This window comes from Sciurus carolinensis, chromosome 11 (assembly GCF_902686445.1).
Source record: "Sciurus carolinensis chromosome 11, mSciCar1.2, whole genome shotgun sequence".
Taxonomy (NCBI): Eukaryota; Metazoa; Chordata; class Mammalia; order Rodentia; family Sciuridae; genus Sciurus; species Sciurus carolinensis.
In genome coordinates, this window is record NC_062223.1 from 56,170,662 (window position 1) to 56,196,644 (window position 25,983).

At 39.3% G+C, this 25,983-nt stretch overlaps 1 protein-coding gene across 2 annotated transcripts in view; it reads right to left on the minus strand.

Annotated features, from left to right (window-relative positions):
• Window positions 1-25,983, minus strand: part of Nell1 (neural EGFL like 1) — an 865,354-nt gene that overhangs the window by 687,451 nt on the left and 151,920 nt on the right. For both annotated transcript variants that reach the window (XM_047517024.1, XM_047517023.1), the window contains exon 4: window positions 13,927-14,097. In XM_047517024.1, coding sequence (XP_047372980.1) covers window positions 13,927-14,097 — 171 coding nt within the window. The remainder of the gene's footprint in view (window positions 1-13,926; window positions 14,098-25,983) is intronic.

The window sequence follows — 25,983 nt, forward strand, 5'->3', positions numbered from 1 at the left end:
CAGGAGAGATGCTGTGCTGTGCCCCCTGTTGAGAGCTACAGACTCCCACTCACAAGTCTTGCACTCTCCCCAAAGTCCACGTCCACAAGCTCTGGACATGCCACAGAGGTGGGAACCCTCCCTGGTGCGTGCGGAGCTTACATGGCATGGGCACACTCCTTTTCTCCCTGGTGAGGAAGACAGAAGCAGGATTACTGCCACCCCCATTTTATTGATGAGAAACCCAAGACTCAAGGGGGTTAAGAAACGTGCCTAAGGACATACCACTAGGAAGTGGGGAAGCCAGAGAGCCATCCAGAAAAGCCAGGGTCTTGGTGGGATTTACTATACTGAAATTTGGTAATTTGAAAAGAGAATAATGAACCAAAAGGATTAGTGGGTGAGGAGTAGCTCAGTAGCAAAGGAAGGTGTGTTACCCCACAGTTTGTAAAAAGTTAAAGGGATCGGCAGAGCTATTACCTTCCTGAGCATAAAAAGGCAGGGAACCCAAAATTATGGCCACCTAATTAGGGCCTATGGCCTTTAGTCAAGGGACAGAGCCAGACTTGGGTGACTCCACAGAAAGGGAACTGCAGGAATAGGGCCCTCTGCTCCCTTCCTCCAATCTCCTGCTAATGAAATTCAGAAGGAATCCAGACAGCCTGCTAGGCCTCAGAGCAGAGTGAGGAAGGTAGGAAAGAGAATGTTCTGGAGAAGAAACTAGAAGATACTCGACCTGGACTTCAAGGTTTTTTCCACCACCCAGCCCTGCTTCCCCCTCAAGGGATGACTGTAGTTAATACTAAGCATCCTCTCTTTTGAAAGAAGTGACATTTCAGTTAATCCCAGAGATCATTCCTCTTGCAAATACTGGGTCACTTTTCTCATGTGCTGCTTAGCAAGTATGAGCTTTAGAGCAAGGCTCAGCCACATATTTTGCATGTTTAACAGTTTTGAGGATAATGTAAAGGTTGTAATCGTTTTCTTTTCCAGATTTCAGAATTACTCTGAGTGAAACTTTAAGCCAAGCTGCAATGCCAAATTCCACCAGGGCATGGCTCTAACTCCAGAGAGATAAACCAGCAGGCTGCAAACTCTCCAGGATCCAACTTGTAGTTAAGGTATGGCAGGAAAATAAAAACACCAAGCTATGTTAAGGAGTCAACATAAGAGAATATAACAAAGTAAATGCAGGGATCTCCCTGCCAGGGAGGATGCTGTAGAGTGGCAAGGTAGCCTTGGAATTCTTAAAAAAGGAATCCAAAAAAGTTGCAAAAGCCAGAGATTGATGAACCAAAAAAGCAAGGGTTTGGAGTATCAGGAGGAGAGCATAAACAGGAAGGCTGGCCTGGATAGGAGCTGCAGTTGACACTGACTTAGATGGCCTACCATGGTACCTTATGTGGAATGGGCAGCTATGTTGAATGCCCTGTAAGAGGGCAGCAGCAACAGGCAGACAAGTGGTGACTTGGTTTCCCAAAGCAGAAGTCCAACAAGAGCTATGTCTGCCCAAGGGGCTGATGGACTCCGGAGGCAGGAGACAGTCAGGCCTGTTTGATCATGGCCTGGGACCTTCTGAAGATGCCTTGATGGCAGGAATGGCCATGCATAAAAATGACTCCCGATAAGCCAGATACTGGTATTACTTGTACTGTACACTTCTGTTCTGCTCAGACATACAAGAAGAGCCATTGCAATCAGATCAAGCATCAGCAGCATCATAAAGGCAGAGATTAAATACTTACCAAACCCAGTGCTGAACTACTGATGTTCTGGGCAGATACAGTTGACCATATGCCCAACAGCTACTTCCCCTTCATTGTTGCTCAACAAACCTCAGTATTGTCAGGTGAGCAATGTGTCAGCACCATGGCAAGATGGATTATTGGTCTATGACAATCATGGCCATTCCTGTCCACTTTGCCAGGGAAAAGCATCTAGAAACAATGTCTGGGAAAGTGGAGTAGAAGATCCCTAAGGGTCTCATCCCAGATGTCACATCTGAGCTACAGATACATCTCAGACACCACTTCATCTAAACTTCTTGTTTAAGGAAACACGATATATTATTGTAGTTTAAGTTACCATTATTTGCAACCCAGAGTGGCCTCTCTGATCTGTGTGCCTTGTCACATTTCATTCTCACAATCCCATTAGGGATACACTATTATAACTATCTTAAGACTGAGGTTTGCAAACCTTAAATATATTGCAGAGGGCAGCATTGCTCATGGCAAAGCCAGAGTTGAAATCCTTTTTTGTCCAACTCCAAAAGCTTGTCTTCTTAATCACTCAACTACACATTCCTCTCATTGTGTTCACCTTGGACAGCACCAGCTTCACTTCGGCCACACAAAATAAGATTGAGCATTATGCCCACCTGACCCTCATCACATACTACTTCAATTTGGTTACTCCCATCTCAGCATAGGTTCATTGCCATGTTCTCACCTAGCTACATGGCCAAGATAGGACATGCTGCTCCAAGGGCAGGGGGCTCCTGGCTCCCAGGTTCTCTAGTCCCTGCTGTTTGTGGCAGGCAAGAGGGATGTATTCCAACGCAGGAAGCTGGAAACTTGCAGTGAGCACTGCTCCGCACACTGCCAAGGGACAAAGCTGCCCAGATTATCCTAAAAAAATCAAAGCAGCCCTCATTCCTCCCAAGTATGTCCCTATTGCAAATCAATAGTTTACTGGACTCATTCTTTTAAATGAAAACAATATGTATGGTGTTATTTTTATTATTGTAACATGTGTTTGTATATTCAAAGAAAAATCTGAAGAATAGAAATAAAAGTGCTCATAATGACTATTTCTATAAAATGGGATTAAAGGCAGGGCGATAGTTTTAAATACCTTACACCTCTCATAATTTTAAACTATTACAGAAAAACACATCCAGCCAGCTTCACAATGACACTTTACCAAAGCAGCATCAGTCATTCTGGAAACCACGCGCAGAGGACTTGATGGGAAGCTCTGCCTGTGAGCCTCAAATGCAGTGTTAAGAAACAGCCTCACAGGGGTTTATTATGGTGACATGTCCACTGTACAGGCAACACACGTCCCCCATTGTGTCTGCTCTCCAGCAGGGGGACACGTGTGCCTGAGTCTCACCTGTCATCAGTTTATGTTCGTGCCCCATCTGTAAATTACCTTCTCTTCCACTCCTTCACGCCTGCCAGAGCTCCCGCTGACACGGGCACATGTAAATTCAACTTGAGAGCAGAGCACGACTCACCTTATGCTATGAATCAGACCAAGGAAGCACCAAAATCCTTCTATAAATTAACTGCCTTCATCCAGAAGCGGACAATCCCCAAAAGTCAAAAACAGAAGTGTGAGGATGACTTCATCTTTGCCTTTCCTTGTGCCTGTTTACAAAGCATGCTGGAATTTTTGATATACATTCACATGGAAGTTCTGGTTTGATCCTCACAACAAACCTGTGCAAATGGACTGAACAGAAAGGTTGCCAATTTTGCAAAGATGAGGAAACTGAGGCAAAGGAAAAATTCCTAACTAATAGAGCCATCAGAAAGAGTAGGAGTAGAGGCCAGAAGACAAAATACAAACTCTAAACACACCTTTTCCATCTATTCAACCATTCAAGTGTTTGCTAATATTGTTGATTAGTTATTATGTGGCAGTTCTGTGGTAGACATTAATGACACAATAGAGCTCTCAGGGTGTTTACAGCCTGTGGGACAGGCAGACATGAATCAAATGATCAAAACCTGCTCAGTAAAAAATAAAATCTTATTTTATGGTGAAAATGTAAAACACAATTGGTTCCTTTCTTTTGGTCTAAAAATTAAAGATGAGTAGGAATTAACTGACATTACAGAAATGGCATGTGCAAAGGTCCAGTGGCTTAAGTGAATATGGTACATTTTAAAAAACTAAAAGAATTTGAGGTCAGAGGATAAAGATAAAAACTGTAGAAGGAAACATTGGTTAGAGTACAAAAAATAAATGGAAACACTGGTCAGACAATATAAATTTTGTGTAAGCTAAATTAAGGATTGGAATTTTTATCCTAAAATATAGATGATATTAATTGGGCTTAATTTTTTTTTGGCAAGGGAAGGGAATAGGCTTGTAGTGTGAAGTCCTTGTACATCACTATAATATTCATGAAAAATTGCCATTCATGAAAATTACTTAGAATTCAATGTGTCCATCTACCTCCCAAGCTCTCTTATTAGCTTCTGCAGGTTTCAGTATATATCTAATTAGGTACCAATAAAAAAAGCAATAATGACAAAAGTCCTCCTAAATGAGGGTCCCCCATTGTTCAACCCTTTATTTCACTGCCAGTAGTTTTTAATGAGACCTTGTGATTGCAAAGCCACCTTAAGGACTACAAAGGGTTTATCACCTTGAAACAGTAAATATCAAAATTTACATCAGAACAGTGTAAAACCACATATGTAACACTGGAGGCTAGTCTAATACTTCTACTTCCACATTTAAGGAAATGGCTAAAGGTCTCATCTGCAGTCATTGTGATTTAAGGTTAGGCCTGTGGCCGTTGCACATCAGCACCGAGGCCCACGCAAGACGCACAAATCATACAAGGACAACAAGCCGTATCTCTGTAGTATTGAAACCACAAACTTCTCAACCCTCCAAATTCTAGGAAGAAGGGGAATTTAAATATAAAACCAATTCCACATAAGCATTCTGGCATCTAAAGACCAACTTATGAGCAAAAGTTGGAATTTATACCAAGATAGATCACAGTCCAACAGGGTTTGATCTTATGAGCTGGCTAGCTCCCCTAATTTCAGAAAATGATACATGAAACTTAGCTTTTTTTTTTTTTTCCCCTGTTAATAATTGGGATACCTTGAACTTATTCCATGAGAAGATGGAAGTGGAAGAGGAAATCTAAGTCCTGAATGCTAGTCCAGAGAAAGCTATTTGACTCTCTTGGGTGGTAACAATGCTAGAGAATACACTCCCTGAAAAGAGGAATAAGAAAGGACTCTGGCTCTGGCTCCTGTCTGCCCCTGACTTACTGTGTACCCTTGAACAAGCTGCTTCTTTTCTCAGTGTCTCAAAAGTCCCCATCTATAAGATATAAGAACATCCATCTCACAGGGCCATAATGAAGACAAGTGAATATGTGAACCATCTCTGAAGAATTATGAAACACTAACCTCAGCTTATTAATGATTACGCAAAAAGTCTGCATTTCCCCCAGCATGGCTTTGGGTCTCTGAGGCTAAAATGTCAAGGAATTCAAGAAACTTGAATTCTACATTTCCTCAGTCCTCATCTTGCTTCTCCTTCAGCCAAAGCCAGCATCAGACCTGGAAAGTAGGTATTAGCAGAAGTGCACTGAGTGACTAAGTTGCTTAAGTGCTTTGCTGAGGAGATACCAGGATTAATCACAGCCCGGGGCTGTTTACCTCCAATGGAAATAAAACTCCATTCTGGGTAACACGGGCATTCTGAGTGTCCCAAAGAACCCACTGATGGCCCCAACCTGAAGCCTATAAGTACATATGTGTGAAGTTTGCTGTCAGGAAAGTGATGCCCTCAGGCTAATAGAGTCTAATGAGTAGGGATGCGACATGACATTCCTGAGGAAGGTACAGACAGCATTACCCAGGCCCTTTAAGGAGAAGAGAAACTATTTCCGCTCTAATTGCTAAGGAAAACCCTCAAGTGAGGGTCCAGTCACATTAACCAGCTAGCTCAGTAGCTCTGGAACCCCTGCTGGAAGAAACACTCACCAGAAGTCAAAAGGATAAGCTGGGGAACAAGAGGAAACTGAAAGTGGGCTTAGGGCAGGAAAAGAGTGCAAAGAAAAATTTTACTTCCATGCCTCCTACTCCTCATGCCCCATCCCCAACACACCTCTATAGGAAACACAGGTACAGCCATAAATAGACTTTCTGGCACTCAACGGTTCTGTGCTATTATTAATAACATTAGTTCAATTAAAGGTTCCAGGAGATAGATTAATTTCTCTACAGTACTGTAGAAAATCTTCAGTTGTTTTCAACAGCATCAGCACGATTGGTCTAACTGGAAAACTAATACAGCAATTGGAATTTTTTTCAACAAAAGAATCCTCATGGCTCATGCATTTTTTTATTCCCCACTGATCCTTTCCAACAAGTGAAGCATAAAAAGAACAGAGACAACTAAAATATAAATGTATATTTATTTTTTTTCAAATAGGGTTCCATCATGTGTATTGTTCTGATTTGACTTTTTATTTTCTCTTTGTGCTTTCCTTAAAAAAAAAAATAGCTGTGCACATTCACCAAAAGCATAGAGTAAAATTATAACAATAAAAAATCAAGCATCAATATTCTTTCTCAAAGAAAACATTTATTTCTCTTGCACCCTATTTTCCCTTCATTCATCCTATGTAGAGCCAGGTTCATGCAACTCCATGACAACCCCAAACGTGTCTGAGGCAAGCAGATGAAATCACCTTGAGTTGCAAATGAAGTCTTATTTTTCTCTCTATTCTAATACCTCTTGGGCTTCATCTATACAATAAAATACCTTCGTGTGAATCTACAGATGGCATCAGACAACAGACCATTAGATAAAGGAAAGATTCTATTGTGTTTCTATTTAATCCTTTTCACTACAACTTCAAAAACCCAGGAATAGAGGTTGATGAGGGAAATGAAGCCATTCTGTTCATCCACTTCACTTAATCCTTTTGCCTCCTGCCTCTCTCTCTGCCATTGAGGCCACAGTTAACTAAAAGGCATATTTAAACCCACCAGGGAACAAAAGAAAATTAGAAATAGGTCTGCTCCTGATGTCAATGGAACGTAGGACAAAGTTAAACTTGGAATCCACCTAATGAGGTTGAAATGAATAAGCCACAGGCTACATAGGATAGGGAGAGGCGGGGGCAGTCAGAACGAGGGAGCCAACATGCAGGTGTCTGAGTCACCTTAATGATGAAGCAGCCACTTTCCAGTTTTCCAAAGAAGCTACAACTTTGAATATGTTACACTGGCCCCCTAAATCTTTACATTCCCTCTCTATGTTATTCAAATCTTTGTGACTCGGCAGTGTCAAAGGTTTCTATTTTCCCTTGGGTATTCAGAGGATGTATTGTGTTTCCATACAACACAACTATCCATCATCTGCTTGCTACAGTACATTGCTTGTCTTGTAGGTCACTAAGCTACCAAAGCCTCCATGACCAGGGCAGCCCTCACCCCCAGAGGCTGTCCACTCTCATATGTCTGGCATAGAAGACTCTGGAAGAAAGAAAGGGCACAAGGTACAGAGAACAAGAAGTCAATATACCTTAGCATCAAAAAATGAATATTCAGCATCTATTCCAACATGGAAGGAGGCAACTGATCTTTAAAGAGAGAGTGCACAATAAGGGGAAGTAAGCTTTGGTCTTTGCTTATGAGCAGCTTGCTGCCTGTCAACCCACACATAAATCCAGATGATTGCTGAATCCTCCTCAGAAGTGGCCCTATGAAGAGGGTAAACTGGGCTTCTCTCCAGGGTCCTGAAGTAGGTTTTGTGATGATATGGAATCAGATCCCCAAAAAGGTCAAAGTTGGAAAGAGGATTAAAAGTTACCTAGTTCTAGCCAGGTACTGTAATCCCAGAAACTCAGGAGGCTAAGGTAGGGGAATCACAAGTTCAAAGTCAGCCTCAGCAACTTAGCGAAGTCCTGAGCAACTTTAGCAAAACCTATCTCAAAATAAAAACATAAAAAGCGCTGGTGATGTGACTCAGTGGTTAAGGAGCCTTGGGTTCAATCTCAATAATGAAAAAAAAAAAGTCACAAAGTTCTAGATCCTCATTATATGCTTAGAAAGACAATATCCACAAACTGCAGAAATAGAAGAAAACTTTCCCATAGTCATAAAAATGTAACAGTTTCTTTAAGCTCATGTTTTCAGACCAGAACATTTTGGGGCTAAAGCAGGAATGCAAATGATAATACTATTTTGTTCATCCACGTGGGCTTTAGGAGACACAGAAAAAACTAACAAGTGAGTTTCTTCACTTGGTAAAACTTTACATCCTTTCATAAAAGTCACAATAATTTTGGCTCAGGTGTAAGTAGGGGCTAATTCTCTCAACCCCCGCCTCACCACCACCACAGGAAGAAAGTAAAAGAAGCCACACCATGTTCTCAAAACCCTGCCAAGATCAACAAATGATCTTATCACACTGAACATTTTCTTCCCTGCTTTATATATTTTTAAAGTGATCTTGTTAGTATAAAAATCATGCACCACTGTGCTGCACTACAGACCAGGAAACTAAGACAAACTAATGGAGAACCTCACCTAAGACCTGGCAATCAGAATAACTTCAGGGACCCAAATGACCTCAAACTTTATTTTGTACCATGAATTCATACTACCCATTTGGTCCTGAAAACATGGGACATTAGCTACTGCTTTTATAGAGGCAAAACTGAGACTGAATCATACTATTTTCCAGTATAATACTTGAAAATCATCTCAATATGATGGTTCATGTCTACGGTACTATTTATGTAATAGCTTGAAATTTTCAGATTTCACATGGGCCCTCTAGCTACAATCACACAATGCCCCTATGGTAGAAGAGTTACTATTAGTCCCATTTTACAAATTCAAGCACATTTCCTGGTATTTGAATGAAAAAAAGAATTAATTAATTAATTGGAAAACAAAGACACAGATTGCCTACCTTTCTGTATCATTGCATGAAAATCACATTTTATAACTGGCACAGCCAAGACAAAGGTTTAGAATTTTTTTCAGTCTAGGTTAAACCCCATCTCAGTCTCCTGAAATATGAAACATGGAAGATGGCTCTTTCTTCCCTTTCCTTCCCTCTCTATACTTCCTTCTTTCTCTCCTTTCCATTACTGACAACTTGATACTATGCACCCATACAAACTTTCCTCTCACCAGATTACGATTGGCTTTGTAATGTCCACAACATAAACTTCGTTACAAGCCTGACTCTCAAGTCACTAGCAATTCATAGAGTGGCAATACTGTATACCACAGAAACTGCCATGCATTTTCATTGGGAATGGTAGAAAATTGAGAAGCTACTCCACATCCCCAGGAGCTCTCCCTCCTGTGATCTTCCAGACCTGATTGTCTCTACTGGGAAAATAACAATCCATCACATGCTGCCTTCCACCATCTCTTGCATCATGGCTTGGTATTCTTACTTAACTAAAGTCTTGGTATGTCCCAGCTTACTAGCCTGCTTGTCATCTCTCCCTAGACAGAAGATCTGGAGCTGTTGTGTTAGTTGGACATGGGGCATATGCTGGCTTCCTAATTTTATTTTAATTAATTTTGAGGATGAGTTATGCTTATTTCTGTTTCTAAAGTAAATATTTCAATCAGAGACCTGAGATTCAGAGTGTAAGTTTTTGTTTGGGAACCCATGGTCATTTATAGTCATTTCTTCATTTCCCCCTTTACACTGTAGCAATGTTTGTATAAAATCAGTGTAATATATTACACAGCTTAAGTACCTTAAGAAATGTGAGGTTTAATAAGATCAACTCATACTTTAGGAGCTCTCTGGAAAAAAGATGCCATATTGACATATTTCATTATGAGAAATCTACCTATGTAAGTAGATACTTGTATCCTGAAAATACTATAAAATATTAAAAACTTTGAATTACTGACTTGTTCTATGATTTATAGTAATTTTAATTTCTGATTCAATAAGCTTTTAAAGATCCGTTAAAAATAAAAATTGGATTACTCTGTGGCTTATAAATAGTACATATTAAAGTAAAATCTAAATATGCTTATTGTTCAGACTATAATCACTGAGTTAACTCACTTTCAGGGTGGCAATCAGGATAAGAGTGTGTGCGTGTATGCGTGTGTGTGTGTGTGTGTGTGTGTGTGTGTGTGCATGAGCATACACACATGCCAAGCACACTTACACAAGTCTGAACAAATGAAATGAGAATTCAGAGTTTGGTTAAAATATGATCAACTGTGATAAGGAGATAATCTTTCCAGCAGTGAGACATAGAAGGTTGACTTAGAGCAGGGACACTTGCACACTGCAAAAAGTGCTAGCCACAGGCTGGCTGGGTAAATGTGCCATTCTAATGGAAAAGACTGTGGAGTCCATTGTGTCAATGCTGAGGGACTCAGTCTGTGTTGCTTTAAGATCAAGATGCTGGCAGTGACTACTTTCAGTTCTCTCCAATACTCCGCTGTCAAACTACTCACAGGGTTTCCAGCTCAGTCTGGGCTCCCTGGTCCCAGGACAGGGTCAATCATGGTTCAGAAGAAGGAATGGTGGCTTCAGGATGAAGTTAAAAGAACAAAATGAAAAAGCCATGAACTTTCTGATGGCTAGGACACTTTTATTTCCTTGTATCCTGGTAGAGAGTTTACCCAATAAATGATTGGCTGATTGAAAATTAAAAGTTATGAAATGAAGAAAAAAATCCATTTGTGGTGAATATGAAAGATCACTGATCTGAATCCCAGGTTTAGTGGATTCTGTTCTTTGATTAATGGGACAGGCTGCTAAGTGAGCTGAGAACGGAGAGAGAGAATCAGAGGAAGGTTTGATCAGGTCTCATTCTAGGTTTGGATGGCAACCATTAATATAAAAGGTAGCTTATCATGCTAAGTGAAATAAGCCAATCCTAAAAAACCAAGAGCCAAATGTTTTCTCTGATATTTGGATGCTAATTCACATTGTGGAGGTGGGTGGGTGGCTAATGAAGAACAGAGTTACTTTGAATTAGGGAGTAAAGGGAAGGGAGAAGGTATGGGGGTAGGGAGGACAGTAGAATGAATCAGAAATTATTACCTCATGTATACATATAACCATCTGACCAGTGGTATTCTACATCATGTATAACCAGAAGAATGAGAAATTATACTCCATCATATATGATGTATCAAAGTACATTCTACCGTCATGTATAACTAATTAAATAAATTATTTTTTTAAAAAGGTAACTGGAGAAAACCCAAGGCAATGGAGATAACCAGCCTAACCACCCATCTGAATGGTTCCTTTTGTCTTTCTAGCTTGAGGTAATCTATTACCCATATATTGGGATTTTCTAACTAGGCCTGGTTAAACAGCTAAGGCAAGGGAAAAAAAAGTGTAAGCATTGGTAGCACAGAAAGTGTTGAGCTACTAAAATAGCAGTTGCTTTTCTTGTGACAACTTGTGCAATTAGGTCTGAGAAAGTGGTTTCTCAATTCTAACCTATGTGTAAGAAAAGCAGAAAGTCCTGCCACACTAAAATTCTTCAGAGCAATGGTATTGCCTGGGAAATCTTGTCTTATGATTTTAGATGTCTTTATGACATTTTGTAGCACCTCTCTCCTGAGAAGACTCACTGCTGTCCTTGTGACTTTGTCTTGGGTAGTGTATGTTGTTTGCACACTATGGAGTGGTATGGAGGGGAGATGAAGAAGAAGGTTTGGGAGGTAGTCATGTTCAAAGTTTTGTTTCTATGCTTATGTTGTTGAAACCTAGTTACTTACCTTCTCTGAGTCTTTGTATTTCCCAGTCTTTAAAATGGGTCTATAACAACTGTCCCACATGGCTATCCTAAGGAACATTAGGCCTAGTGTGCTACCTAGCCTATAATAATGTTCAATAAATGTAGGTCTCTCCTCTAACACCAGTGCAATGGGTTCCACTAATCAGATTCCATATTTTTCCTCTAGACTTCAAGGATCTCCCAAGATCTTACATAAAGAGCATGCTATATCATACGCCAAAGAGTAAAAGTATCTACCCATTCTTCATAAATAGTGGCCAATCTTAAAGCACCCCCATTCTTTTCCCACTCTTCCTGAGAAGAGGCCATGGAAGCCATGAAGGATGTACAAAGAATAGAAGTTTAGAGGCAAGGTCAAAGAGGCACTATAGACATGCAGAATAAAAAAAACTGCCAAAATGCATATTGTACACCAAAGGTCTAAGCATCTTACATGGAATATTTTATTTAACATTCCCATTTGTAAATATGTACAGTCACATGATACTTAAAATCAGGGATATGTACTAATAAGTGAATTAGGTGATTGCATCATTGCATGAACATCATATATACACTTACATAGACTAAGAAGACTATAATGTCATTAAGGGATGTATCTAATGGGGTCACCATCTTATATGCTGCCTGTTATTAACCAAAACATCATCATGTAGAGCATAATTAGTATTACTAAATAAGTATTAGTATTTTATTCCTATTTACAAATGAAATGGCTAAGATATAAATAAATTAACCTGCCCAAAGTCATCAATTAACAAGTGACTGAGGAGGGCAGAAAATAATACTTCATAGGGACCAAAGAATTTCTGAAGGCAAGAAACTCTAGCTTAGTAGAGATAGTCTCTCTCTCTCCTATTTTTTTCTCTTTTTGAAAGAGAACAAGATATAGTAAAACTTTTGGAGGAAATAAGAAAAATAATGTGCAGCAAGAAAACAGCAGTATCTCCAGGACTTTTTCGGTTGGATATTACTAAACTAGGGGTTTGAGGCCTCTTTCTGGCCTGTGATTTAGGAGGACAAGCAGTGTCCTTCCTCTGCAATCCCACTTGGGCAGCATATGGGTGGCAGGTCACGGGGAACAAGAGTGTTGTCTAACAGGCCACTTTAGTTCTAGAGAACTGAAAGAGTCATTGGGTTCTGAAAGGTGGAAATGAAGAGAGCAGTTAAAGGCTGGCTTCCTCCAGGCTGTCCAACCCAAGTCTGCAGGGTGAAAAGGAGCCAGTGGTTTCTATGGAAACTGTCCAGACATAACATTATATCTAGTCAAAGCCACAGTACTTCAGAAGTCTAGGAAGTACCTTAAATAGATCACATCAAAATGGAGCAAAACTCACTTCAATATGGCAGAGTCTGACACTGTATTGAGCTGATACTAGACTCCTGCCCTTCCAGGTCTTCTAAATCAGGCTGCACAAGAAGTGTCAAGCACATTAAAAAATCTCATCAGATAATGTAGTCTGTCACTGACTGACCTTGGAATACCCCTCCTCTTGATGGGTTCTGGAAGGGAGGCTGTCCCCAGCATGCCCTTCTGTACCCTAGGCCCCAGGGAGCAAGCCCTGGGGCTGAACAGTCATTTTAACTTCAATGGCATCATTAATGAGAACCAACAATGCATGCTTGGAATGCAAAAAAATTCTCAGTAATTGGATTCGGATCACTATCTATAAGGATTTTCAGTGGTTTCTAGAGAGATCAACAAATTCCCCTTAACTATCATTATCCAGCTGTCCAGTCACAAGTGATTCCATAGAGACCCATGGTCTCCTCCCTTCTTCAGTTGTCAGTAAACCTGTCTCCAGTGCCACATGGAACAGCATCTCCTTCTCATTACATCCTCCTATGGAACCTCCCAGATCTCAGATCCTCTGACAAGCTGGAAGGCACATTTATCTGTACAGAATGGATGGCACTGATTCCAAAAGATTCAAAGAACAGCCTCTTTAAGAGGGTCTCATTCTGAAAAGATATTTAAGCAAAGCTGCCCTTGATAAAGTAAAATAGAATTAGCCGCTTCAGTAGCAAAGGCTTCTCAGATTCATACTAAGGTAGACTGGCTTCTTCGCTTCCAAGTGGAACGAACTCAACAACAATATATCACAGTTAACTGTGATCACAGTTCCGTGGAATTTCAGCCAGTGCCGAGAGCACACTGAGGTGCACTTAATATTCCCCAATCTGTAATCAACCTTTTGTACATTTGTTCCTAATCACAGGATACAGTTTCATCTTAATGAACTGTTTTCTTATCGTATTACACTTGGTCATTTCAGCACGCCTAATGACCCATTTGGAAGGTTAAATTACAATTAAGGTCCCTTGGTTTTTGTTTCCTGGCAAGTCTTGGAGGGGTTTGATTTTTTTTTCCCCTCTCCATTGCTTGATTCCAAGGGCAAAATCACTAAAGATCAAAGACAAAGACATACCTATTGCAGTCCACGTGGAGGAGGAGATGAGAGGCACTTATGGACAGTGCAACCTTGTGCCACTGCCCGTCCGCCATTCGGTATGGAAGTGCCTCTGTCCTGGGCTTCCCTTTATGTATGTAGTGATATCGAATCTCATCCCTCAGGCCACTGCTCTCCAGTTCAAAATAGCTGTGTAAAGAAGCAAAATTTTGTTTTATTTTTGTTCTGGATATCACAGCTATCACCAATCCCCACCCCTTAGTATCAGGTTTCTCAAAATCTAAAATTAGCTAAATACAACACACAAAAAAAACCATGACCTGAAATCAATTGTACTGTATGGGACCCAATTTGCCTATTATCTGACAGCACTTGTGGTGACACTTGGAACCTCTGAAACGGAGATCAATTGAGGCACTGTGAGGTAAAAAGCCACAAGCTAATTAGCAAAGTGTGGGGCTATGTCTCAAATACATAAAAGCACAGTTCAGAATCCTTCTTCTATTGTCTGAAGCAGGCCATTGGGGTGGAAAGAATGTACTGATGTTTATTTTTAGAATTCCCATTTTAACTTTTTCAAGAATTAATAAGAAATAAAAGGCCCGGGGCTGGGGAGATAGCTCAGTTGGTAGAGTGCTTGCCTTGCAAACACAAGGCCCTGGGTTCCATCCCCAGCACTGCAAAAAAAATAAAAAATAAAATAAAAGGCCTGTTGGACATCAGAGATTGAAATAAATTGCAAGACTGAAGAGATTAGGTATTTTTTCCTTCCCCCTAAACCAAAGGCTATATCTGGACAATTCCTAGATGATGAGTAGAGGAGAAAAGGTGGAAAGCTATTCACATATCAAACAGCATTTCAAATTATCCCAGAATGCAACACACATTTGGATTTTTCTTTGCTAAGATTATCATGTTTTCCAGACCCGTGAGAAATTCCTAGTGCCACCACTGTAGACTATGGCAAGTAACTCTAGGGACATTCCTCAGACACCCACCAGGGCTGGCACTTTCATGGGGGGGCAGAAGGATTTTGTCTTCCATGTTTCTCCCCTGAAATGTGTCACTGACATTAGATCTGACCTCACTGACAGGGAACATACTAGCTAGCAGGTTACTCACAAAAACCTACAGAACTGATTTTAAGGCTTAAAAACTGAAATTCAAGGATTAAATAACATACCCAAGACAGGATTTCAATTCATTCAAATTTAACTGTCTGTGTAATTTCTAGCAATTTTTTTGCCATCCTAGAGGCAGACACCAGAGTTGCCCTCAAGCAGCATCAAGGATAACCTCAAGTGGCAGTAACCTCCAGCAACACATTCATGTGACAACTCAAGAGCTGCTCACCAAGATGGTGACCAGTTTAATCCTGAGATTTAGAGGGACCTGCTATGTCTTCTCTAATTCACTGAGTTGGGCTGACCCTACCAGCTAGACTGTTTAATCAAAAATACAAAATGCATCTTCTATGAGGACCAAAATGAATATATCATGAAACTCAACCTCTATTATGCATGATTCCCAAATCTCATGTCAGAGAACAAATGCATATTTCTTGCTCATCTTTCACAGGAGATCTTCCCAAGAGAAGTTCAGGGGAAGCAGAGAATCAAGACCAGTTCTGACCCAACTTATTTATACCACTGCAAAAAATCAAGCCTGAACTGAAGAGGTTCTTTATACTATAGCGGCCAGCTCCTGGGGCAGGTACATACTTATTAGCAATAATTAATAAAATACATGTTTTATAAGACCAAAAAGAAAGAAATTCCTTAACATTTATTCTAAAGAAATTCTACAATTTCTTTCAAGCAGCTAAAACATTAGAAAAATCAAACACAGAACTTAAAAGTAGAGGCCTTAGAGATTATCTTGTTATCCACTAATTCATTCAACATGCCTTCCCTGAACACACAGTGAAGAAATGAAAAGCATTCAAAATGCAGATCCCTATCTCGCTTGTTTTGAAACGAGTGAAGAAAGAAAAAGTCCCTCCTCGCAAAAAAAAAAAAAAAAAAAAAAAAAAAAGTAGAAAGCATCCTAAGAAGCAAAGGCAGAGTGGCAAGAGAAGCTGCCAATAAAGGAGTGATGGCCATGTGCCAGCAATATGCAAAGTGCTTTCACAGACATTATTCCATTTCATTTAAGTCAGATATTATTATTCCTATTTTACAGATGAGCTCACATGTGATCAGAGATATTTGATACGTTGCCAAGACCACACAGCTCCAGTATAGAAAAGAACCAGGATCTTACATTTGAGAACTTACCAATATTCATATCCTTGTCTTGACCCTTAAGTGACTCCTTATGGAAGGATCATGACTAAAAGAATTCAATCAACAACAACTAAAAATGCTTATAGAGATCTGCTGATAAAATCATTAAGGAGGAAGGTAAATACATTTAACCAGATTTAATCATTATTCCTGGGGTTATGGCCTCATTGAGCAAGTGCTTAATGTATTATAAATAGATTGTTTAAATATCACTTTACAAAGCATTGGAGTAAGTGATTACCTCATGGCAATCACAAATATATAACTTTGAGAAAAGAAATCTGCCCTGATGCTAGTGAATACTTGTATCTTAGGCTAGTGTTTCTGACAGCATCATGTACATATTCAAAAGGTGATATTATCTCAAGCAATTTGGATGAAACTCAATATGATGTGTTTTTAAAAATAATATGTTAGATAACTGCTGAAGTGGCCATAGGGATGACAAAAACACTGGATGGCTAAGTGACATCGAGATAAAATTGTTTAACAAAGGCTGAGAAGGGAATAAGGCAATATTTCCAGGCAGTAACCCTCTGCTAATAGAGATGTGAGGCTTAGTCCTGATAGCAACTTGGAAAAGATGGTCACTGGCCTGATGGGATTTGGCTGTCACCTGGGGGAAGACCCGTTATTTGTAGTACAGCTTGTTACCCAAAGTGAGATCACAGTAGCAGCAGCAGCATCTCCCCTGCAAATCGAGATTATTGGGCTCCACCCAAGCTCTACTGAATCAGAATCTGCATTTCAGAAAGATCCCAGATGATTCATGTGCACATTAAAGGTTAGGAAGCACTGCAGTGGAGTATACCAGGTGCTGCTTTACCTCCTGGCCAGCTGGTCATGGTGAGGGGAACACAAGTTTGATGCTACAAGCTAGGGACTGAGAGCCATGTGGTCCTGGCACGAAAAGGAAAGATAATGGAAGTGATCACAAGCAAGTATGTAGAGAGCAACCTAGCTCTAACAGTTCTCCCTCTTTAGACCTCAAGCGTTCTGGGGTCTTCGTGGGAGTGGAGAAGGCAGCTCTATGGATGATGAAACCACTAGCCAGGTGTTGTGAGCAGCCCTTCTCCCCTTAGCCTTGGACCTCAGCCAGGTGGGCTGTTCCAAAACTGCTTTGGCTCCCAGGAAAAGCTGTTCATGTTGCAAATATTTGAAAACAGCAGTGATATTCCTTCCTATTTTTTTTTTCCAAGCCTCTTTCCCACCTAGACTAGGAACCCCTCCTGGATAAGGATCCTGCCGTATTCCTCTTTCTAGATTCTTCTCCATGTTAGTCACTATGCTTTAGGCATGGTCAAATGAATCAATTTTCCACTTAAATACAGCATCCAGGGATAAAGGCACTTGTCCAGATGTGGTCTAACACAAAGTACAATGACATTATCACCTGCTTTGCTCTGGGCTATGAGCGACCATGAATGCCCCCTAATGTTCACACTGACTTTCTCATCAACTAACACCCCAAGTCCTTTTCACATAAATGTTAGGAAGGCAAATCTTCCCCCTCCTATTTTTCCATAGCTGAGGTTTTTTTAAGCCCAAGCCTTTGCTCAAGTGCTAGGCAGATCCTACTTCAGAATCTGAATAATTCTCCAAAGTCCACCCTTGAATATTCGGTACAATCAGTATTACCTTGAACTGAAGTTAAATTTCATGGAATGATCTGAATTCCATGGTATATTTGGAAGTAAAGCTCATGGTAAAAATTCCAAATAATATAGTATATCAAACCATTTTTATTAAAATGTTTATCATTTTCCCCCAAATTAATGCCAATACACACACACAAACTATAAGGGTAGATAGACTCAAGATCTTAAAGTGGTTTTTACTGGGTGAATGTGCTGTTTTTGTATGCAAAGATAAAAACCATAGAAGTTAATTTTAGATGATAACTAGTACTAATTCATTAGCAAAGGCTAGAAATTTCTTAGAACAGTTTTCTTTTCTAGGTATTCCACAAGGATATATATTGTCTATCTAGAGAAATACATCATATCCCAAAGAGCTCCAGAGTTAGTGCTATACCTACTTATATCCCAACAGTGTCCTCTTTATGGCCCTGAACAAGCCATTGTTTTGTGGGAGTCTGATTGAGAGGTCAAGGTCAGGTGGATTTAGGATATAAGGCTATATTCCTACTCAATGTTTACTTCTGGCAGGATTCCAAGGACAGGGAGAAAACCAAGCAGGCCTCTAGCTACTTGCTACAAAGGGAAACAAGAACATTACTGGGTGAACCAGTTTCCTAAATCCTGAAACATTCCAAAGATAATGAAAAAAAATGGTTTCCCAGCATTGTGCTTACAATTTTGTAGGACCTCTGTAAAAGTTAACTCTGCTTTGAAGAATGATTAATAACATCATTGATGACAAAAACAATATAGCTAATGTTAGTTATGTAATAATATCTAATACTTACTGAATTCTTATTACTATCAGAAGGACTACCTTAAGGACTTCATATTTCACATCTAAATCATTCCCACAACAAACCTGTTTCTTGTTATTTGCCTTAACAAATACTCTTATTGCATTAACTATGGGCTGGGCACTATTCTACAAATACTTATTCATTTAACCCTCAAAATGAACTTAAAATTACTAACTATTATCATTCCTATTTTGGGGAGGATAGAACTCAGAGAGGTTAAATAACTTGCTCAAGAAAACAGGTAGAGATGAGCAGCCTCAAAATGAACTTAAAATTACCAACTATTATCATTCCTATTTTGGGGAGGATAGAACTCAGAGAGGTTAAATAACTTGCTCAAGAAAACAGGTAGAGATGAGCAGCATTGGGATTTAAGCCAGAGAAATCTGACTCTATGGTTCTCACTTTATATAGCAACCCAAGTCCATACTTTATTATCACTTCATTTTACAGGTAAGAAATTAAACATTTGAAGCTCATACAGCTTTAGGTGGCAGAACTTTGATTAAAACCCAGGTCTCGTAAACAACAAAGCGGGTGCTCCCAATGGTGGCATTTCATCACTTCTTATTGTATCAAGTGGGGTTCTTTTCCAAATTTTTATTAGTTCACTATAGTTGTACATAATGGTGGGATTTTTTGTTATGTATTTATACATGCACAATATAATTGAACCAATATCATCCCCTAGTAATTCCCCTTGTCCTCCCCTCCTCCTTCCCTCTGGTCCCTTTCCTCTACTGATCTTCCTCTGGTTTTCGTGAGATTTTTCCTTTTTCCTCTCTAGCTTCCACATGAGTAAAATATGTGACCCTTGACTTTCTGAGTTTGCCTAATTTCATTAACATAATGCTCCCAAGTTCCATTCATTTTCCAACAAAAGACAATTTCATTCTTCTTCATGGTTGAATGAAACTCCATTACACACACACACACACACACACACACACACGCACACACTCATTACTTTTTCTTTTTTCCATTCATCCACTGACAGTTTGTCTGTTTCCACAATTTGGCTATTGTGAATTGTGCTGCTATAAACATGGGCATGCATGTATCATCATAGTATGCAGACTTTAATTCATTAGGATAAATACCCAAAAGTAGTATAGCTGGGCCATATGGTAGAAAGTGTCTAAAATATATTATCTTTTAATTCTGCCAACAATATTACATGGTAGTTATATTTATGTTAGAGGTTTGAAAAGTGAGACTCAAAATGATAAAGTATCTTGCCTGAAGTCACGAAATCCTAAGATTCAAATCCAGGTCTGCTTAATGCTAGGACCTGTGTTCTTTCCATCACACTGTGCTCCTCTCTGGGACAGTGGCATGATCATGTCAAGGGCATATAGGGCAAGACAGTTTCAGTGTCCTCAGGCAGCCCCCATCCAAGGACCCCTGGATGCCCTGTGCTAACAAGTCATCCTCCTGCAGACCCAGTTGCCAGCGCATTCCCTAAGCTCTCATCATCACCCAGGAAAAAATACCACCCCTGTTCCTGCTAAATCTCGTTTCTTCTCCTCGCCCTTTGCCCAATGCTGGGCTAATAGAAAGAAAATCCAAACACACCAGGAAGGTATCCTGTGTCCTAACATGGGCTGGAGGGCTTAGGGACTATATGTACTAAAAAAGAGATGATGTCACAGTTTTTAAGTGAACAGTAATCTGAAGACCACTGGCCTGGGTATACTGACATTCAACCTCAACTGCTACAGACAAACCAAGGCATTTTTGGCAAATCACACTCCTGCCTTTCTATGCCTCAGTTTCTCTTGTCTGACCAATGAAGTGATCAAATCTGATCCACTGAGCCCTAGGATTTCTTGGAAGAACCTTAGCAGCTGTGGCAGAGGGAAAAGATGGGACTACAATGTCTTTAAACCGGAGAAGCTTAACTTTGTTACATAAATTGGAATTTCCCCCAAAAGATTTCACTTGAATAAGAGATTTGCTTCCAAAAATAGTTTTAAATGACTAGACTAAATAAAAAGTCTTTAAGGTCCAGCTGAAGTCTGAATTCTTATAATTCATGGCCTACTTTGCAAATTGATAAACCTGAAAAGAAACTGAATGGTTGGTTGACCCTTAATTTTGTTTAACCCTTGACATTTCTGTCAATATGCTGACTCCAAGCTCTTTAGCAGCCTGTAGGAGGGAGGATAGGAGATGGCGGATGTAACAGATATAGCTAATATCCATACCCTGCCCTTCTGCCTAGCACATACTAGACTGTATTACCTGTCCTCTTGATTCTAGGAGGGACCCTATGACTAGCTGTAACTAACAAAACATGGGCAGAGATGATATGCATAACATCCAGCACTAGACACTTAAGAGAAGGTGTGCCTTATCGGTGACAGTTACACATAGTCCAATGGAGGATTCAGAGGCCTTCGTGGGTGGTGGCACCATTAGATGGAATGAACCTGGGTCCATAAATGACTGCATGATCGAGAAATACCATTCTTCATGAAGACCAACACTGAGCTGATGTAAATAAAAATAAACTCTTACTGAAAATAATAAACATACTTAGAGGTTTCTAAACTACCTTGTCGCATTAAAGAAAGGTACAGGAACATGAAAACCAAAAAGAAAGGCAGAAAACAGAAGTAACCATGGACATAAAGCTATCGCTAGTCTATAAATAGGAAGAAAAGGCAGGATGCATGGAAACAGTCACCTCCCATATGACAGATAACCTGCGTTCCATGTCTAAAACTGTGTAACAAATTATTTTCCAAAGACAGTCACAGCTATATCTCCCATCCTACATGCTCTTCTGCCAAGAGATCCTGACACTCCTATCATTAAAAGGTGGGCACTATCTCCCCTCCCCTATAATCTGGGTGACTCTGTCAGTGTGGTAAGGGTTAGAGTAATACCTGGTGACTTCAGGGCTGGGCAACAAATGCATAAATGAAGTTTCTATCTTATTTACCTGAATAGTTGTACTTAAAGCCCTGGGTTACCCTGTAAGAAACCCAACCATCCTGAGGCCACCATGCAGTGAGGAAGTCCAGTCCACACTGGCAAGGTAACATGTGGGTGTTTTATTGACCACCCCATCTGGGACCCCAGCCAATGGCAAGTATAAACAGTAGCAGTGTGAGGGAAGACACCTCCAGACGGCTTTCCCTGCTGTCCACACTTCCCAGTTGAAGCCACAGACACTGTGGAACAGAGATGAGCCATCTCCTCTGGACTCTGTCCAAATTCCTGACCTACAGAATCTGTGAGCGTTAACAAGTTTTAGGTTAGTTTTTTACACATTAACAGAAATTGGAACACTCTAACTTTAGGTATACAGATTTTGACCTTTAAAACTTGAGACTATAATTTAAGTATGTCTTTACTAAATGCCTAGGGTCATTGGCCAGATATTCAAATCTCAGAGTGACAGCTTATAAGTAAGCTCACAGATTTATAACTATGCATTTTCTTCTAACTTATAAAAATGGAATTCTAATAGTTCATGGTTAGTTTATAGAAATACTACTGATTTTTGTGAGTTGATTACTGTATTCATTTATTAGTTCTAACAGGTTTTTGGTGGAGCCTTTATAGTTTTTATATGAGATCAAGCCATCAGCAAATGGTAACAGCCCTAAAAATTCTGTCATTTTCAACAGCACGGATGGAATTAGAGAACACTGTGCTAGTGAAAAAGTTAAGAGACAGAAAGGTAAATGCTGCAAATTCTTACTCATATGTGCAATATGAATAATTGAACTCATAGAAATGGAATGGTGAGTACAGAAGGTAGGGGTTGCAGGGACTGAGGAGATGATGATAAAAGGGTACAGAATCTCAAATAAAAGGAATTTTTTTTTTTTAGTTTTAGTGTAGAGTATGGAGAATAAACTCAACAATAAGAATACTGTCCATTTCAAAATTGCTAAGAGACTATATTTCAAATGTTTCCACGACAAATCATGTCAAGTATTTGTGGTGATGGGTATATTAATTTATTTTATTTGATTATTCTATAACTATATTCATTAATCACTTCATACCCATAAATTTATATAATGATAAATTTTCAATTTAAAATTTAAAAGGTAAATGATTGCAAGCTAAAGCATAGGCCAGGTATGGTGGTGCATGGCTGTAATCTTAGCTGCTCAGGAGCCAGGGGCAAGAGGACCATAAGTTCAAGGTCAGCCTGTGCAGCTCAAACCAGGTCTCAAACTTTTTAAATTTATAAAAGGGTTAGGAATGTAGCTCAGTGGTAAAACACTACCAGGTCCAATTTCCAGTACCAATATATAAATAAATAAAAACTAAAAAAAAAAAAAAAAGAATTTTTTTAAATGGTATTAAATCCCCAAATGTATCTTAATATCAATAAATCATCATGGTTTTCAGCAGCTATTCAACAAACTTGGTATATTTCTCATTATGTACAATCTTTCACGTATCAAGTCCCAAGATCCTGTCAAGACAAGGATCTGGGTACTTGTGCCTCAATCTGTGATACTTTTTGACAAAGTTAAAGAAAAGTCCTAATTGACCCAGAAAAAAAATCTCATACCCTGAAACTTTCCTTGTCTTTATTCAGAGTAATGTAGTATAGAGAAAAGGGAATAATCATGAGAAAAAACAGGCCAGAAATAAAGGGGCTTCAGAGCCCAGCCAAGCTCCCTCCAATCCCTGCCTCTGCCTTTTAGTCAAAGTGTTTATGTGGGCGAGGCACTCCATTTCCTTGCCTCCTTTCTTCTTCTAGTAGAAAACAAAACATCTATTTCACAGGTTCTTTATTTTAAGAGAGCATTTATAAATCACCTTATGAAGTGTTAATGTCCAGTATTGATTATGATTTCCCTTTGCAATCCCTTTCTGCCTCCATGACAGAGGTGTGGTGCTGCTGAAAGTGTACACAGCCTGCCTTTTCTCAGAAGAAAGTGTTTGTCTGCCTTCTCCTTTCATTTGTTTAGACTTGACCTGCTGATGTTATTTGTACTGCAAAGTTACCTATTAGTTCTGTGTTCAATACTCTCAGCAAACGTCTAGCAAAAGATTAATAGTGACAGCAATTACAAAATACCTGTTATTGAAAATAAGGTATTCACTGTTAAATGAAATGTAAAATAAAGGTCTTTATATCGGTTCAAAACAGCTCTATTTAAGTCTTAAAAATTCACATGGTATTAAGTCATGCTGTTCTTACTAAAGCAAAGGCTGGCTTCTTACTTCCCCAAAACTGAGGACCAGGAAAAAAGACATGGAACCTTAAGAAAATCGAGATTAAAAAAAAAAAAATTAAAATTGAAAGATGAAATTTAAAATGGAAGTAATGATAAAATTTACAGGGACAAAGGTAGAAGGGATAGTTATTTAAATGTTTTTATTAGTGCATTATAATTATACACAATAGCTGGGTTCACTTTGACATATTCATAAACGCACACAACAAAGTTTGCTCCATTTCAGGATAGTCTGTTTTTGAATGCCAAGGCCTACAAATAAAACTAAATAAAATTTTTTATTAAGCAAACAAGTCCAAGGCAAGGAGCCTAGAACTGCACAACCATATCCCATCTTAAGCCTGAGGTATAACTTTGGACCTCCAGGAACTCAAAATTATAATGTTCATGAACATCAAGATTTAAGAAATAGGAATGAGGGCTAGGGACATAGCTCAGTGACAAGAGTGCTTTCCTAGCACATGCAAGGCTCTGGTTTCAATGCCCAGCACTGAAAAAAAAAAAAAAAAAAGAAGAAGATAAAGAAACAAAAGAAAGAAGGAAGGAAAAGTAAAATAGTATTAGTTTTTGTTATAGTTATAGATGCAGTAATGGCCAACACACACATAGCACTTTCTCTACAACTTTTACTAAAGACTTAAAGAGAGAATATTATTGTTCTCAAATAATAAACATAGTCTTCAATTTTTAAATCTTGGTGAATTTTTATTTTCAGAATAAATTAATTCATTTCAAAAATAAATGAATTAATATATCTATAAAAGTACACAGTAAAAATTTCTCTCCCATCCTATACCTAATGTGCCTAGTACTCAATGTCCCTCATAGGCAACCCCAAGTGCCTTGTGTTTTCTTCCAAATTTTTAAAAAATCTTTTAGCTTCAGATTTATAGAAAAGTTATAAAGATAATACAGAGTCCCATATACCCCACACCCAGTTTTTCCTATTATTAACATGTCACATTAGTATGGTGCATTTATCACAATTAATGAACCAATATGAATTTATTAACTAAAGTCCATATTTCATTCAAATTTTCTTATGCTTATCTAATACCCTTTTTCTATTCCACATTCTTATGTAGGATGCTACATTAGATTTAGTCAGCGAGTTTCCTTAGGCTCCTTGGGCTATGCCAGGTCAGACTTGCTAGTTTCTTATGACTTTTACAGTTTTGAAGAACACTGGTCAGACATTTCATAGAATCTCCCCCGTGGGAATTTGTGTAATGTTTTGCATGATTATTCTTGAGTTGTGAGTTTGGGGAGGAAGAACACAAAGTGTAATTTTCATTATCACATCAAGAATGCATACCACCTCATGATGTCACTGTCGATGTTACTCTTGGTGTCAACATACCTGAATGATGCTTTGTTTGTCAGGCTTCTCCACTGTAAAGTTGCTCCTCTCCTCTCCCATTTCCATACCCAACTCTTTGGAAGGAAGTCACTATCCGCAGTTCACACTTAAGGAGTAGGGGTTATGTTCCAACCACCTGGGAATTCTCCTGTTAGAAGACTTGCCTGTTTCCTTATTTGCTTATTCATTCATCATTCAAACATTTATTTATATCAGTGTGGACTCCTGAGTCATCATTTGGTACTTCAGGTTTGTTTTGGCTTGGATGTGAGGTGTCCCCCAAAATCTCACGCGTGAGACAATGCAAGAAGGTTCAGAGGAGAAATGATTGGGTTGAGAAAGTCTTGACCTAATCCGTGAATTAATCCTTAATGGGATTAACTGAGTGGTAACTGGAGGCAGGTAGGGTGTGGCTGGAGGGAGTGGTTCATTGGGGGTGTGACTATGTGGTATATATTTTGTATCTGGAGAGTGGTAGACCTCTCTCTCTGCTTCCTGATGATGCAAGCTGCTTCTCTCTGCCACACTCTTCTGCCTCACCTCAAGCCCCAAGTAATGTAGCTGGCTTTCTATGGACTAAGGCCTCTGAAACTGAGAGCCCTCAAGTAAACTTTAACTCCTTTAAAATTGTTCTGGTCAGATCTTTTAGTCACAGCAGGGAAAAAACTGACTAAAACAAGGTTATAATTAATAGTTTCTTTATTACGTTGCTCAGATTGTTCCAGCATTAGCCCTTGGAAGATTTTCACTTGGTTCCTTTGATATTCCCATTGTAGT